Source organism: Megalobrama amblycephala, linkage group LG19 (genome assembly GCF_018812025.1).
Source record: "Megalobrama amblycephala isolate DHTTF-2021 linkage group LG19, ASM1881202v1, whole genome shotgun sequence".
In the NCBI taxonomy this organism is placed as follows: Eukaryota; Metazoa; Chordata; class Actinopteri; order Cypriniformes; family Xenocyprididae; genus Megalobrama; species Megalobrama amblycephala.
Window position 1 is genome coordinate 34,197,728 of NC_063062.1, and position 16,798 is coordinate 34,214,525.

The 16,798-nt window shown below is 36.1% G+C and overlaps 1 protein-coding gene across 14 annotated transcripts in view; it reads right to left on the reverse strand.

The window, feature by feature from the left end:
• The window catches only part of gramd1bb (GRAM domain containing 1Bb), a 180,758-nt gene that overhangs the window by 49,196 nt on the left and 114,764 nt on the right, over positions 1-16,798 (reverse strand). The window contains exon 1 of one of the 14 annotated variants that reach the window (XM_048167841.1): positions 14,372-15,370. The exons of 12 other annotated variants lie outside the window; for them this stretch is intronic. Coding sequence is in view for 1 of the 2 variants with exons in the window: in XM_048167842.1 (XP_048023799.1) it covers positions 14,372-14,394 (23 nt within the window). In the remaining variant the exon portion in view is untranslated. Of the gene's footprint in view, positions 1-14,371; positions 15,371-16,798 lie in introns of those variants that run through there. One more of the 14 variants, XM_048167842.1, reaches the window with a different exon arrangement.

The following is a 16,798-nucleotide window of genomic DNA, read 5'->3' on the forward strand; positions in this document are numbered from 1 at the left end:
CAAGTTTAAATTTCACAATTCTGACTTTATAACACAATTGCAAGTTTATACCTCACAATTCTAACTTTAATTGCAAGTTTAAATTTCACAATTCTGACTTTATAACACAATTGCGAGTTTGTCTCACAATTCTAACTTTAATTGCAAGTTTAAATTTCACAATTCTGACTTTATAACACAATTGCGAGTTTATATCTCACAATTCTAACTAATTGCAAGTTTAAATTTTACAATTCTGACTTTATAACACAATTGCGAGTTTGTCTCACAATTCTAACTTTAATTGCAAGTTTAAATTTCACAATTCTGACTTTATAACACAATTGCGAGTTTGTCTCACAATTCTAACTTTAATTGCAAGTTTAAATTTCACAATTCTGACTTTATAACACAATTGCGAGTTTATATCATACAATTCTGACTTTAATTGCAAGTTTAAAATTCACAATTCTGACTTTATAACACAATTGCAAGTTTATACCTCACAATTCTAACTTTAATTGCAAGTTTAAATTTCACAATTCTGACTTTATAACACAATTGCGTGTTTATGTCTCACAATTCTAACTTTAATTGCAAGTTTAAATTTCACAATTCTGACTTTATAACACAATTGCAAGTTTATATCTCACAATTCTAACTTTAATTGCAAGTTTAAATTTCACAATTCTGACTTTATAACACAATTGCGAGTTTGTCTCACAATTCTAACTTTAATTGCAAGTTTAAATTTCACAATTCTAACTTTATAACACAATTGCGAGTTTATCTCACAATTCTGACTTTAATTGCAAGTTTAAAATTCACAATTCTGACTTTATAACACAATTGCAAGTTTATACCTCACAATTCTAACTTTAATTGCAAGTTTAAATTTCACAATTCTGACTTTATAACACAATTGCAAGTTTATATCTCACAATTCTAACTTTAATTGCAAGTTTAAATTTCACAATTCTGACTTTATAACACAATTGCGAGTTTATATCTCACAATTCTAACTAATTGCAAGTTTAAATTTCACAATTCTGACTTTATAACACAATTGCGAGTTTGTCTCACAATTCTAACTTTAATTGCAAGTTTAAATTTCACAATTCTGACTTTATAACACAATTGCGAGTTTGTCTCACAATTCTAACTTTAATTGCAAGTTTAAATTTCACAATTCTGACTTTATAACACAATTGCAAGTTTATACCTCACAATTCTAACTTTAATTGCAAGTTTAAATTTCACAATTCTGACTTTATAACACAATTGCGAGTTTGTCTCACAATTCTAACTTTAATTGCAAGTTTAAATTTCACAATTCTGACTTTATAACACAATTGCGAGTTTATATCTCACAATTCTAACTAATTGCAAGTTTAAATTTTACAATTCTGACTTTATAACACAATTGCGAGTTTGTCTCACAATTCTAACTTTAATTGCAAGTTTAAATTTCACAATTCTGACTTTATAACACAATTGCGAGTTTGTCTCACAATTCTAACTTTAATTGCAAGTTTAAATTTCACAATTCTGACTTTACAACACAATTGTGAGTTTATATCTCACAATTCTAACTTTAATTGCAAGTTTAAATTTCACAATTCTGACTTTCTAACACATAATTGCGAGTTTATATCACAATTTTGACTTTATAACACACAATTGTGAGTTTATATCTCACAATTCTGATTTTATAACAATTGTGAATTAATATCACACAATTCTGAGAAAAAAAACAAACCCTCAGAATTCCGAGATAAAAAGTCAAAATTATACCTTATTTTTTTATTCAGTGGCGGAAACAAGCTTCCATAGATATCATTATTTATTGAGTATTATGAGTTATTTTTTTGTCAGGGGTGAAGGGTTTTACCACTTGACATGTGGACCTGAATAAACATGCTATTTCATAAAAATGTTTATTTATTTATTTGCATCATTGATGTCACATGATAACAAAATGGCTTCCTGCATGTTGGTTGCACTACAATTGTTTTTTTTTTGTTTTTTTTCAAATACCAATACTAATTATTCTTTTCAAGAAAAGCAATTGGTAATGTAATAATAATAATAATAATAACTATTATTATTATTATTATTATTTCACATATTAGGATAGGCAAATATAAATTATAATCACGTATGATGAGCAAAAATAAACAGACCCAACAGAACCAGTGAAGGGATTCTCATATCTCTCTCTAAAACCACAAGGGTGTCAAATTTATCTGAACTCAACAGAACATCAATAGTGATTTATTATTCCTGAAACTGATTGCCTCATGTGGCAATAAATTAATGGCAATAAATTAATTGCTACAGACACACTAAAGGCAGGTTTTCCCATTCACTTAATTTAAAAAAAAGCATTCAGCCTCTTTTCCAATATGCAACACTGCAAGTAAGCAACACTGGAGCGTTGCAGAAAAAGAGAGTAAACATGAAAATTCTACAGTTTTTACACAAAACTGTAAAGGTGCGTGTGTGTTTGAAAGTGTTGAATCTGAAGCATGGAGACACTGTTCTGTTGCCAGCTGCCTTTGTTCTGTTTACAGCGTTGTCATGGCAACCCGGCCTTGGCAGGACCCGGCTGGGTCGGAAGTTCCCGGTGACGGCTGTTATCATAGAAGAGCCATATCCATGGTGACAGCGGCAGACGTTCACATACAGGCTCAATGCTAGACTTAGCTTGATGAGGTGTGACACAAACACCAACAACCTCTAACACAAACACAAGAAGCCCACACGTGGATGCACAGCCCTACACAAACACACACAGCAATGATTGTGAGCTCAGACCGGCATAAATGGACCCTCCCACAGGGGGCACTCTTCTGAAACATCACACTCGCTGGAGAAAAGCCTCATATAAAATATTAAGGGATGAACTCAAATCTTACTGGCTCCAAAATCTCGCTGACTTCATACATATGTACTGTTTTCAACATTGATAATAATAAGGAAAGTTTCTTGAGCAGCAAATCATCATATTAGAATGATTTCTGAAGGATCACTGAAGACTGGAGTAATGATGCTGAAAATTCAGCTTTGATCACAGGAAAAAATTACATTTTAAAATATATTCAAATAGAAAACTATTATTTTAAATTGTAATAACATTTTACAATATTACTGTTTTTCCTGTATTTTTGATCAAATATGCAGTCTTGCTGAGCATGTGAGACTTTAAAAATCTCTTTAAAAATCTTTTGAACAATAGTGTGTGTGTACACTGAAAAAAATGGTAACCTAAAAATGAAATGAAGTAATAGTATCATGTCAGTGGGAGCAATGGCCAAGTGGCTAGAAAGATCAAACCATGGCGGTCAACCCACATCATTTTAATTACCTGCCCTTTCTCTAACATCTCTGAGAATCAGTGCGGTTCTGAGAAGTCAACGTGTGTGTCCATATGTCCAAACAGGGACATGTACGGGACGGTTCAGAAGCCTTGAGCTACTGCCATTTATGAGCAAGATCACTCCCATGGGATACAATGGATACTTCAGCAATGCCAAGAAAAGTGGCCTCCATTGGCAACACCATGCAATCTCATTGGCTGGAGCAAACTCAGCACTGATGATGTCACACAATGCCATTCAATTCAATCAAACAGCCAAATGAATGGCACAGAGGAAACTAAATCTATCTTTGTGACAACTTGGAGCCATTTTAGCTCATTGGAGCTGGTCAGCTGGGTTCAGTTACCAGTACAACAGGAAACTAGTTCAGTAACAGGTGGAAAACAGCCTCTGTTCATTATACTAGAGTGCTGTACAGAACATATCTATAGTATTGATTGGAAAGCATCTCTTCACTGTGAAAAAGAAGTGTGCACTTGTAGTGTACTTAAAAGTATATATTTAAAATACTGTACCTGCAGATAATATAATATAAATAAAATAAAAGGACACTTAAGTGTACTTAAAAGCCCCCCTTTAAGTGGGGGTATAATGCCATTTCATGCATTCTGACTTATTTACACTGTTAAAGAGTTGGATTATCATGCTAAACTTGGCCAAAGTTTCAAAACACAAGTTGGATGTATTTCTGTGCCAAAAATACTCCTCACAAACTTTGTTTTTTTTTTCCCCGAGTATGGGCCTGAGTGACGTAAACGGGGGCGGAATTCCTTGTGCAGGCACTTCTCCCGGAAGGGCGCGTACACACGTCGACCAGAGAGAGAGCAAGAGCTCGCCCATCAATGCGTGTTCGGCTTTACGGAAGTCGTCAGCACCACTGCACAGATCACAGGACTTCATAAAGTCAACAATGTCACCAAAGAAGTGTGTTTTTGGTTGTGAGGGAAAGATAACCTTGCTTCCCAAAGAACCCAGTGTTCAGCGGAGCTGAGAGTTTTGTGCTCATGCATTACATTGATGCGCTCTTGACATTTGTTATTAAAATAACCATAGAAACTGATACAGTGGCATGAAAAAGTATGTGAACCCCTTGCAGAATCTGTGAAAATGAGAATTATTTTAATAAAATAAGAGGGATAATAAAAAATGCATGTTATTTTTTGTTTAGTACTGTCCTGAGTAAGATATTTTACATAAAAGATGTTTGCATTTAGTTCACAAGACAAAACAATAGCTGAATTTATTAAAATAACCCCATTCATAAGTACGTGAACCATTGATTCTCAATACTGTGTGTGGTTACCTGATGATCCACGACTGTTTTTATGTTTTGTGATGATTGTTCATGAGTCTCTTGTTTGTCCTGAGCAGTTAAACTGAGCTCTGTTCTTCAGAAAAATCCTCCAGCTCCTGCAGATTCATCAGTTTTCAAGCATTTTTGCATATTTTAACCCTTTCCAGCAGTGGCTGTATGATTTTGAGATCTGTGTTTTCACACTGAGGACAACTGAGGGACTCAAACACAACTATTAAAAAAGGTTCAAACATTCACTGATGCTCCAGAAGGAAACACGATGCATTAAGAGTCGGGGGGTGAAAACTTTTGAACGGGATGAAGATGTCAAATTTTTTCTTGTTTTGTTTAAATATCATTGTTTTTCATTCAGTACTGCCCTTCGGAACCAACAGAAGATACTTGCATGTTTCCCGGCAGAACAATTAAGTACAATTTACCTTGGTATTTGAATTCAAAAGTTTTCACACCCCGACTCTTAATGCGTCGTGTTTCCTTCTGGAGCATCAGTGAATGTTTGAACCTTTTTTAATAGTTGTGTTTGAGTCTCTCAGTTGTCCTCAGTGTGAAAAGATGGATCTCAAAATCATACAGCCACTGCTGGAAAGGGTTCAAATATGCAAAAATGCTCGAAAACTGATGAATCTGCAGGACCTGGAGGATTTTTCTGAAGAACAGAGCTCAGTTTAACTGCTCAGGACAAACAAGAGACTCATGAACAATCATCACAAAACAAAAAAACAATCGTGGATCATCAGGTAACCACACACAGTATTGAGAATCAATGGTTCACATACTTATGAATGGGGTTATTTTAACAAATTCAGCTATTGTTTTGTCTTGTGAACTAAATGCAAACATCTTTTATGTAAAATATCTTACTCAGGACAGTACTAAACAAAAAATAACATGCATTTTTTATTATCCCTCTTATTTTATTAAAATAATTCTCATTTTCACAGATTCTGCAAGGGGTTCACATACTTTTTCATGCCACTGTAGTTGCAATCGTGTTTTTATTGGTTAAAATAAATGGAGAATATCTTGTGTTTTTCCGTGGCTGCTTGAGCCCTCAGGATCGGCGCTTATGGTTTCATAAACAAGGCCCAGTTCCACGCTGGATTTACAGATCGTTTGAAACTGAAAGATGGAGTGGTCACAACAGAACCGCAGGTGGTGAGTAAAACTGCTTCAAATGTCTGTTTTGTTGGCAATAGGCACCTAAGCGCATATAATGTAAACAATACGAACGTAGTGAATTCATAAATTCATTATTCATCATTGACTATACGCTATATTCATTATAGTGAGTCAAAAGTTATCCATGGATAACGCGATGGTGTATTGTGTGTGTTTAAATATATTTGTTTAGCTGACCATTGATAGCTTGCAGCCGATCTCTAAGCAAAAGCTGCGCATGCTCGTCACTCTTTAGCTCCACTCACACGGCACGCCTCCAGGAGCTTGGCTGTTTTCAGAAAGACTCGGTACAGCGTATGTATCTTTTATAAATATGATAAAACTAAAGACTTTTCAGCGATATGAAGGATGCATTACTACTCTATAGGTACTTAAGATTAACATGAGATTGGCAGAAACTGTGTGTGATACCCCCCCTTTAACGAGTGTACATGACTGTTTCTTAACACATGTAAGTACACTTTTGAAAAGTGCACTTTGTAATACTGCCAAAATAAAAGTTTTATTTTAAAGTGCATTTTGAATCATTATGTTTTAATATCATCCTTTAAAGAAGTACATTCATTTTGATGTGTTGACTAACATACAAAAGCACATGTAAATTGCTTGATTATATAGTGTGTTATTGGATATTACTAGGGGTGTGACAAGACAGTCAGCTCACGAGATGAGACACGAGATTGAGTTCACGAGAACAAGACATTTTTTACACAATATTTTAAGAAATCCTCAATGACGAAATACATGACTAGAAAAAATAGTCTGCAGGTGCATTTGAAATGTTTAACTAAATATCTTGTAATAAATGTCATTTCAGTTCTACTTTCTGAGTATGAATTATCATATGCAGTAAAAGACCAACACTAATCAAGCACTTGACTCAACTGACTGGCTTCTCTCCTGTATGATTTCAAATGAGAACTTTTGACCTCCTAACTGAATTCCTTTTTGCAAATTGATCATAGAAATAAAAACAATATAAATAAAAATGAATAAAAATGAGTCAGAATTTTAAGTTTTCTCTTAGTCCGAAGTGCAACCATAATCAAAGTACTCTCTCAATATTCAAAGTGCAAATAGAGATCAACTTTTTCTTCAAGCATGATACAGAGCTCAGAGACGGTCACAACGACACATCTCAGATATCTTTATATTGGGAGGTATTTGTATGCATCAGGGAGCCACTTTAAAAATGCGGAGTATTGAAATCGAGTTTGAATGTGCACTCGCGTTTTACTTTCGCTTTCGATTTTGTGATTGCGTGTACCCTGAGCGGCGGTGCTGAGCGCGTATTCTTCAAGATCAGACATTTGTCAGATGGTGATTAGCCTCTTTCATGCAACGGATCCTCCGCCATGGTCTTGTCAGTCATCTCGTTAGTACAGTGTTGCAGCTCATGTTGAATGAGTTGGATGGGACTGAAGCGACCATTATCCAAATGAATTAAATGGTTTTTATTTTCTATAAAATGCAAAATGACAGTGGAGGCATTATGTAAATGTAGCAGTGGCATATTCTATCCTAATTTCACCCTCACACTCCATCATAGCAATATTGTGAGACAGCTTTTCACCAGCTTTTCGTCACATATAAATCTCACGAGATCTCATGGCACGAGTTCTCGTCACACCTGTAGATATTACATTTGAAATTAATAGTTTTTACAATGTACAGATGTGCAATTACAAATATATTTAAATACATGATATACAAGTTTGAACAGAAATTACATGAAAATATATTTTAAAGACAATACAGGTAATTATGAAATTACATATAAAGATGTACTGAAGTCCTACTTAATTGGGTCAATAAAGCACAGTCACAACTAATTTCATTTCATATAAATTTAAACTATAATACATTTTTATTTAATTGTAAATAACATTTAAGTAAGCGTCCAATTACATTACATTCTGTTCACACTTAGGTAGTATATTATTTCCGTAATAATTACTCTTTTTACTCTTAATTATGTTGAAGCGTACTTGTTTTTCACGAGGGTTTATCATTTTTAATTATGGCAAACCATGTGACCAGCAGTGAGTTACACAACACAGGCGAAATCTGAAAATGCTCCTGACAGGTTTAGCAGTCCTGCATTTGACAAAAGCTTTGTGATGATATTAGGTAAAACTATAAATATGATGCAGGCTTCTTTCATAAAAAAAGCTCAATAATCTCTGCAGATGAATGTCTTTTTTTGCATAAGAGTGAGTAATAAATAGTCAATGGAAACCATGACTCATCATATAAGAACATGAACAGAAGGTGAACAATTTCAAATATATTTTAGTTATATTAATAATATTTTGCAACCCAATATAAAATGTTCTTTTTATTGTTTGGTACATGAAACATGGAAAAATAATAAAAATAATGACCAATTAGGGCACAAAGAGAAGCATGACATGTTTAAACTTCTGAACCCTATGAATAAACACTCTAATGCTTTTGTGTAACGCTCACTCAGGAGAGACGGCGTAAACAAAACAATGACCAAAGGAGGAGAGGAGTTAAAGAACATATGAAAGAAAGGAGGTGAATGAGTAAGCAGCAATGCCAGGTCTTGTTCTGCATCACTGCAGCTATTGATAATAGGGACTGATTCCTGATTGATCACATGACAATGCTGTAAACAACACAGTGACCTCATTAGTGCTCTAGAAGGCTTGTGTGATCTAACACGTCCCGTGGTGGAAGATTAGGAAGCGTTAGAGCATTTCCTGCCACATTAATACACAAAAAAACAACACAAGCACGCAATGGTTCAAAGTTCAGAACAGAATGGAAGGGAAAGGAGGCAAAATAAATACAAATTGAATCTAGGCCAGTTTTGGTGCATTTCTTCTTCAAATATTTACCATATTTATTGTTTCAGTGCATTAGGTTTTTAATCTTGTGAAGGCCCATTGAACAGATCTGTCAACATTATCATTTTAAGACAAATGTATGGCAAGGTTTTATATAATGGCATTCACAGCTGTAAATATTATATAGGTTGTTTTCATTTGATATTCATTTTAGTTTATGTTTGCAACCCTGTTAACATTTGGGACATGCAATTTTGTTATTTTCTAGCACTAAACAAACAAACAACAACATAAAAAAACAATGAAATAAACAAAGAGTATTAACATTAATTAACTTTTTCCCGGCCAGCAAAAGGGGACCTATTATGTAAAATTCACTTATACATGGATACATAAAAATCCATCCACTCCTTTTTTTTTAATCCCCATACAACCTCAACAGTCTCATAGAACAAGCTGTTTTCATTTTCTGAGCAATGTGACGTCATATTGCTTAGGCCACACCCATTACTGCTGACGGACTCTGCCCTATTAGCATAGACTCCGCCCTGAGTGAGTTGTACACAGTCCGCCATTGTCTCGACACTGGAGCAGCTGTAGCGACAAGAATGTCTGCTTTTGAGCAACTGACCATTCACAAAGACCCGCCTCCTTTAGTTACTGTTGCTATGTCCGAAAAGCCATGCCGCTCTCACGCCACACATCATGTTCTCACACAGTGAAAAATACATTGCGGAGCAAAGAGGACACTGACAACGCGTCGACAGGCAAGACAGAGCAGGTTACTTATGATATGAAACAGTCTCAAATTTTGTATTTTTTAAAGAAATTTAAACAATAAATACCATTTTGTGGCTCTTTAATGTGTTGTGACAGATCGCTGTAGCGCCTCAGATCAAGTGGCTCATGAACCGATCATCTGTTCTTACTAGTTAATTTATATCATCAAATAAACATGAATGAACCACATCTCAACCACAGAAAGACACCAGTACACATCATTTTTCAAGTTTAAGCCCACCAACGTTAATCTACTAACTCCCCCGACTGCTTTGTTTTCGGATTCAGCATTATGATTGGTTAAATCGCCTGTCAATCAAACTTCCAGTGAAGGGAATTGAGGTATTTTGTTGTTGGGTGTAAGAGTGAACATAACAGTCTTCATTTACTCCCAACATCTGAGCCACTGAAGACGCAGTGGATTAGTTTTGGTTTTGAAGGGAATGTGCCACAGATCTAATAAACACATGCGATTTCTGTTCCTGCTGTTTACGTTCACAGACATAACCACTGTTTATGTGAACTTTACACTGTTAAAGAGTAATCCAACTCTTTAACAGTGTAAATAAGTCAGAATGCATGAAATAGCATTATACCCCCACTTAAAGGGGGGCTTTTAAGTACACTTAAGTGTCCTTTTATTTTATTTATATTATATTATCTGCAGGTACAGTATTTTAAATATATACTTTTAAGTACACTACAAGTGCACACTTCTTTTTCACAGTGAAGAGATGCTTTCCAATCAATACTATAGATATGTTCTGTACAGCACTCTAGTATAATGAACAGAGGCTGTTTTCCACCTGTTACTGAACTTATGTGAACAGTCTTTTTGACTTAACCTTTGACAGTTTAAGCACAATATATTGTGAAAGAGAAGTTAGTTTATTACTCACGAGATGTGCTGTCTGACTTTCTGTGCGCTCAGAAAATGATAAGTTTAAACTGATATAGCTTTAAAACGCGTGCAAATAAACTTTCATGATGAAGAACTGCACTGTCCGTGATCATGATATAGATGATAATCAAAAGCAAGCAGATGTCTTGTTAGTATTTGGTATGGGTGTAACAATACATCGATCTAATGTCTAACAATCCGATGCATCGATGCAATGCGTAAAAAAATCGATACCTGTGGGCTAATTATAAAGGCACCTTTGTTTTAACACTCTCCACATTTTCACACAATATCAGTCTATGCATTATCGCCAACGCATGCATTCTCATTTAAACTACCTTTCAGAACTTGTGAAAGACGATCAGGACAGTTGATGGAACTGTCACTGAAAGAATATGGTCAATAAACTGCTGCATAGGAGCGCCGCGTACTGTGACTCTGTGTTGCTTCAAACACATCATTCTGCACACGGGATGCACGCAAGTGCTTTGTGCCGCTCTGCATTAGAGCCTTTATAATACATTTGCACAATGAAAGAATATTAATAGCCTGTCTTGTTTTGTCCTACCTATAATATGTTGTTGCTTCATTAAAAACCTGAGCTATACATTTAAAAGAAATGTCTTTTAATTATGTGTGTGTGTGTGTGTGTGTGTGTGTGTGTGTGTGTGTGTGTGTGTGTGTATGTATTCCTTGTTTATCAGTTTTTTGACATTACACATTTTAGCACAGAACTAAAATACTTTCTTGACTGTTGTCATGTCATAAGCTGTCATTAGATTACTGTGTAATTTTTTTATTTGTGGATGTCCCAATCAGGGTTCAGGATGTGAAATTTTGAAATAAATGTTTGTTATATATTTTGGTTGCAGTTGTGAGTTAATAAAAATTTAACTGGTTGTGTAAAATAGGCTCAAAATATCGAAATATTGATCGAATTGTATCATAATCGTATCACAGAACTTTTTGAGGTATCGGAAAATATCGAATCGCTGGCTATGAGAATAGATATTGTATCGAATCGCGATGAACTGTCCGATTTACACCCCTAGTATCTGGCATAGTATCCGATGCAGGCAGAAGGTGTGATCATGGAAAGGGGGCGGGGAGCAGCAGCTCATTTGCATTTAAAGATACATGCATGAAAAGAGAATGTTTTTGCTTACACTCAGAAATGGGTCGTTACAACATGGTATATCAAACAATCTGTGAGGTATTTTAAGCGGAAACCTCACAGACACATTCTGGAAACATTTGGGACTTGAATTACATCTTATATAAAGGGGCATAATAGGTACCCCTTTAAAAAAAAAGTAGCTAGCCACCACCAGCATTTTCGATCATTTTCACAAATCTGAATATCTGAACATGCTTCAAATGCCTCTGCTTTTAAACAAATAACAGCAAAAATTTTATTCTAGCTTCATGAAACATAAAAAAAAAAAAATCAACATTTTGAACAAAAAGCTGAGAAAATCGCATTTTTGTCAAATGTACATAAGCAACGCTTCTGTCACTTGTTTCTGCTTCTTTTTTGCCTGTGTTTTGATCCGGAGATTCTGTACTCTTTCAGAAGATGCGACCGTATAAGAGTGAAAACACGGATTGCCAGAAAAAAATCTGTCAGTGGTGGGGAAAGAGTTAATATTAAATGATTAAAAAAAATAAAATTATGCCAGCATGGATTACAAGGTTGCACATAACAAGGCTTCAAATAGACTAAATAACTTTATGACTAGTTTATAGTTGTTAAAGTGAATATAAAGTGTTATCTATCTTCTTTACTAATAGCCAATGGTTGAAGAATCTCTTCATCCACTTCAACAATGACACAATATCATAGAGAACTAAAGTATGGTTTAAGATCATGGCTGTGCGTTTAGTTAATTAGTGTTTAAGAATCCTGTCAATCAGTCTAAAATAATGATAGAGCACACTGAGCTGTGTTTGTATCAGAATAGATCCTAACTCCATGGTGTGCTGCCCTATTTAAGAGCATGACTGAGCTGTCATTTAGACAGGAAGAATAGGGAAGAGAGCAAGAGCATCCCTAGGGAAATCAGAGTGATAAAAAAAGTCTTCCAGTGCAGGTGACAGAGAGAGAGAGAACAAGAGAGAAAGAGATTAATCACGCTGCTTCGGTCAGAACCTACTGCTGGGTTTTTGGAATCACAAGTCTGTGTTGTTTCCGAAAGAGCAAGGTATCTTCGGACAGAGCGGAATCTGATAAAGTTCTCAGTCGTTATCGATTAGAAGGAGATCCAGACGTGCCAGAGAAAACAATGAAGATACTCTACTTATACAAATGGCCATTTTAAAGTTTTCCAATACATTAGCTTAAGATCTGCTTTCCCGTTCCTGTGTGAACGAGCTGCACATGCAGATGCTCCGGTTAAATCTGACAGCCTCAGAGGACTTGTATAAAAAGCACACCGTCACACACCTGACACACTTCTAACCCGCTGGACGGATCTTAATCAAGCTAACCCTGCAACTGTGCAAATCAAGCTTGAAGCAATGACAGAGTTTAGGGAAGTGAGTGTTTTACTGCTCAGAGGTTGAGCGTTCATAGATCAGGAGAAGTGATGGGAGTTTTTAGGGAGCTTGTCTCAAATGTTTTCTCAAAATCCCATAAGAGACACAGAATGAGACAACTGCTGAGTAAGAGTATTGAGCTGTAAAATGAATGATATTATAGTTCAAAGCCACGAAGGGCCGTCAGTTACAGTGATTTTATTATGGACAAAGTGTGTTTTGGGCTTGTAAAATGTATTAACTCATATTTTGTTAATAAAATAAGCTTGTTATTATACAATTCAATTTCATAAACAATTTTATACATTTATTAGACAAAGTACACAGTTACATTTATCATTTAGGATGCATATTTTATTAATTAATATACATTTAGATTATTATTATTCTTAAATATTTTAATACATTAATAATAAAAAATATTAGTGCATTTAATGTTTTTTTTTTTTTTTTAAATAATAAATCTAACAAATATAACCCATAGAAGATCATTAAATTATTATTATTAGATTTCTCATAAGGTGTTTTTTTAAGAAATAATACTAATAATACTACTAATATCTGAAAAAGACACCAAGGAAACAACATTTGTCATAAGTTTAACTGTAGGTCACAAATAACTGCATTTTACAGTGGTTTCTACTGTAGCATATTAAATCCAATGAATTTCGGAGATGATATTGCGATATGCGACTTCTGATTGCAGATTTTGGTAAACAGCGTGAGAAACAGTTGAGATGAATGAGACTAAGTTGTTTTTCTGAAAAACTCTGATGTTTTTGCCAATTTTTTCTCAGTTTGATCTGATTAAATCTGATTAAATCCAAAATGTAATCAAATAAGGTGTTTTACGACAGGCGATCTGGACTTGAAAGAGTCTGTTTGTGATGAAATTGTAATGCAATGTTTTTCTCAGAATAAAAATCTGATGTTTTGCCTCAATTTGTTCTCCATTCAGTATCAGAATCTGATAATGTAATATCTTTTCTCATGGGACAAAGAGGGGGGGAAAAAACAAAACAAAAGGGAATGAGCAAAAGAGAGGAAAACTGGGAAAAGGACAGCCAGCAATGCGAGAGGAAGCTGGCTGCACGTTGCCGCTCGTTTCTCCTCAGCGCTTCACGCTGTGATTTGTGGCTAAAAATATCCAGCACATGACTGAGTCGCATTCACAAACACATGCACAGGACGGGAGGGGAGGGGGGGAAGAGACAGACGCAGAGAGGGAGTTTAGGAACAGGGGCACAGGTGCATAAAAGAACAAAAGATGGGGAAAAAAGGAAAGGGAGTGGAGTTTGGAGGAGCAGCGGAAGAATATAAAAAAGGAGGGCGGCACTGCAGTTGGCTGCATGCCACGACACGTGACGGCAGCCACAGAGAGACGCGAGGAGACTTTACAAAATATCAGGTCCAGACGCACCAAGGCACAAAGCATCTCCGATGTTCCTCAGTTAGAAAAACACTCTAGTTTTCACGAAATCGGGCTTACCAGGCGAGTTTGAAGCCTCTCATTGGTGCGGTGCTGAGAGCGTGTTGGGTACGGCGTCAGGTGGCTGCGGCCGGCGAGGCTGCATGATGCTGATGAGCAGCCGCTGAGGAGAGAGCGTGTCCCGCTGTACCGTCCCATTCAGAGAGATGATGGTCTACGTACTCACCTGAACTAACTCTAATACTAACGGGACGTCCAACCTTCCAGACGGTCCCATATAAAGCAGCGGGACCGATCCTCTCGCGGTCACCAAACCTGTGCGGAAATAAACTCTGTGCACGGTGTGGTGAAGCTGAAGTGCATGTGTGTGTGTAGGCTCACTCGTGTGCTCTGTCTCTTTCTCTCCCTCATCCCCCGCTGCAGTTAAAAGCTGCAGTCGCTGAGCCGAGAGCGTTACTGAGCATGCTCATCGCAGCCTTTCCTCTCCCTCCCTCGCTGGCTCTGGTTTTCTCAGACGTACGCGATTGTTTGGTTAGCTGCGACTGTCCCCTCTGGCGAGCGGAGGTCAGGTGAGGTGGGTTTGTGTCGTTCGCTGGGGTGTCTTCTGGTCTTTGGGGTGGGAGATTATGAAGACCTGTTGCCCTCCCGTCAGCCACAATTAAGTCTCGATCAGTGGCTAATCTGTTAATGCCCATATACTACGGCTTTGTTCCTGCCTTGCTGTCTACTGCCTACATAGGCAGCTGCCTTCTAAGACTACATCTACATTAATTAGTATACATTTGAAAATTCATCTTTTTCTTTACGTTCCATCCACATTGAGACACCGTTTTTGTCCTGCAGAAATGAAGCTTTTTGAAGACACTCTCCCAAGTGGTTACATTTGAAGACCCTCTTTTCGCTCTCCAAAATAAAGGTTGCAAAATGTTTTTTTTTTTTTTTGCAATTATTCCATAGAAGAACCATTTTTGGCTCCCCAAAGAAACCTTAAAAGTCACTGGCGGATCCAGCCCCTGAAGTGCTCCTGCCCTGTCACTCATGATCGCTGATCTACGTCAATAAAATGAATAAAATCACATGGCGTGGTCTAAAAAAAAAAAAAAAAAAAAAAAGGTTTAGTTAGAGTTATCCCCAGATATGAAATATAACATGGTCAGAACAACATACTACATTTTATTATTTTATTTTATTTTATAGTTGGAACCCAAACACAACAAATTTTCACAGAAGCTTTTTTTTTCTTCTAATGTTGTTTTATATTTTAGTATGTGCATTATTCTTACTTAAGAAAAAATAAAATATTGAAATATTTAAGCTGTTATTATAGGTTTGTTTTATTGCAGATATTGTAATATTGTAGATTTAGTTTCTAAATCCAGAAATTCAGAAAGTGCTTAGGGCTTTCAAAAACAGTCAATGAACAAAGTGCTAGAGCCAGCAGCAAAGGAAAGAAGTCAAATGTATATGCAAAACTCAATTAATTTAAGACTTGAACATTAAACTTGGCCCCTCTCTGTAAAGCGTGGCTCCACTGTGGCCCCTGCTTTTAAAAAATCCTAGATCCGCCACTGTTAAAAGAACCATTTTTTTTCTTAGTGAGAAGAACAATGTAAAAATCTAAAGAACCATTTTCCACGATAAAGAACCTTTCGTGGAACGGATTCTTCATGGAACCATCGATGCCAATAAAGAACATTTATTTTTAAGAGTGTAGTGTGGACTGTGAAAACAGAGGTACTTGAAAACGATTACACATGTTAAGTCGTGACATGTTGTACCAATATCTATGATTATATCGGCATGTGCCTGCTATGTGCTATTCATGTTCACTTTTAGGCCATGTGTCCACCAAAACATTTTTTCCCCCCTGAGACTAGCATATTTTTCCAATCGTTTTCAATGGGAGTGTCACGTTTTTAAAACGCCAGCAGCCTGACTAGGCGCTGAGCGTCTATTTCACACTGAGCATCGAGCGCTCAGCATTCCCTAACAGTTGCCGAGAGTTAAAGAATGTTCAACTTAAGAGTTAAAGAATGTTTCCTGCTTGTACAACGATAATAGACGACAACAACAAGCATAATAAAACAAAGTAATTTCAAACAAAAGCCAGAGCAAATACTTTGCATTGTATTGACATTTTCATATAAAAACAATACAGAAACAAACTAGCTGTGAAATGAGGTAACACTTCCGTGGGTATTCCATATCATAGGATGCAAAGCGTCTCAACTGAAAAACACTGTGCTGCCACACAGCTTTGGTGGACACATGGCCTTATGCTAAAGATAAATGTTACTTCATACAATCTTCATATTACATTCCTGCAAAGATGATAAAAATTTACTTGCTGTCCTGCTGCAAAACACAAGGGCAAATGTGCTTTAGACTAGGGCTGCACAATTTATTGAAATTAAACCGCACACGGTTTGACAAAGGCTGTGATTTTTTTATAAACAGTTTGTCAGTGAAGCACGGCTCTGTAATCAA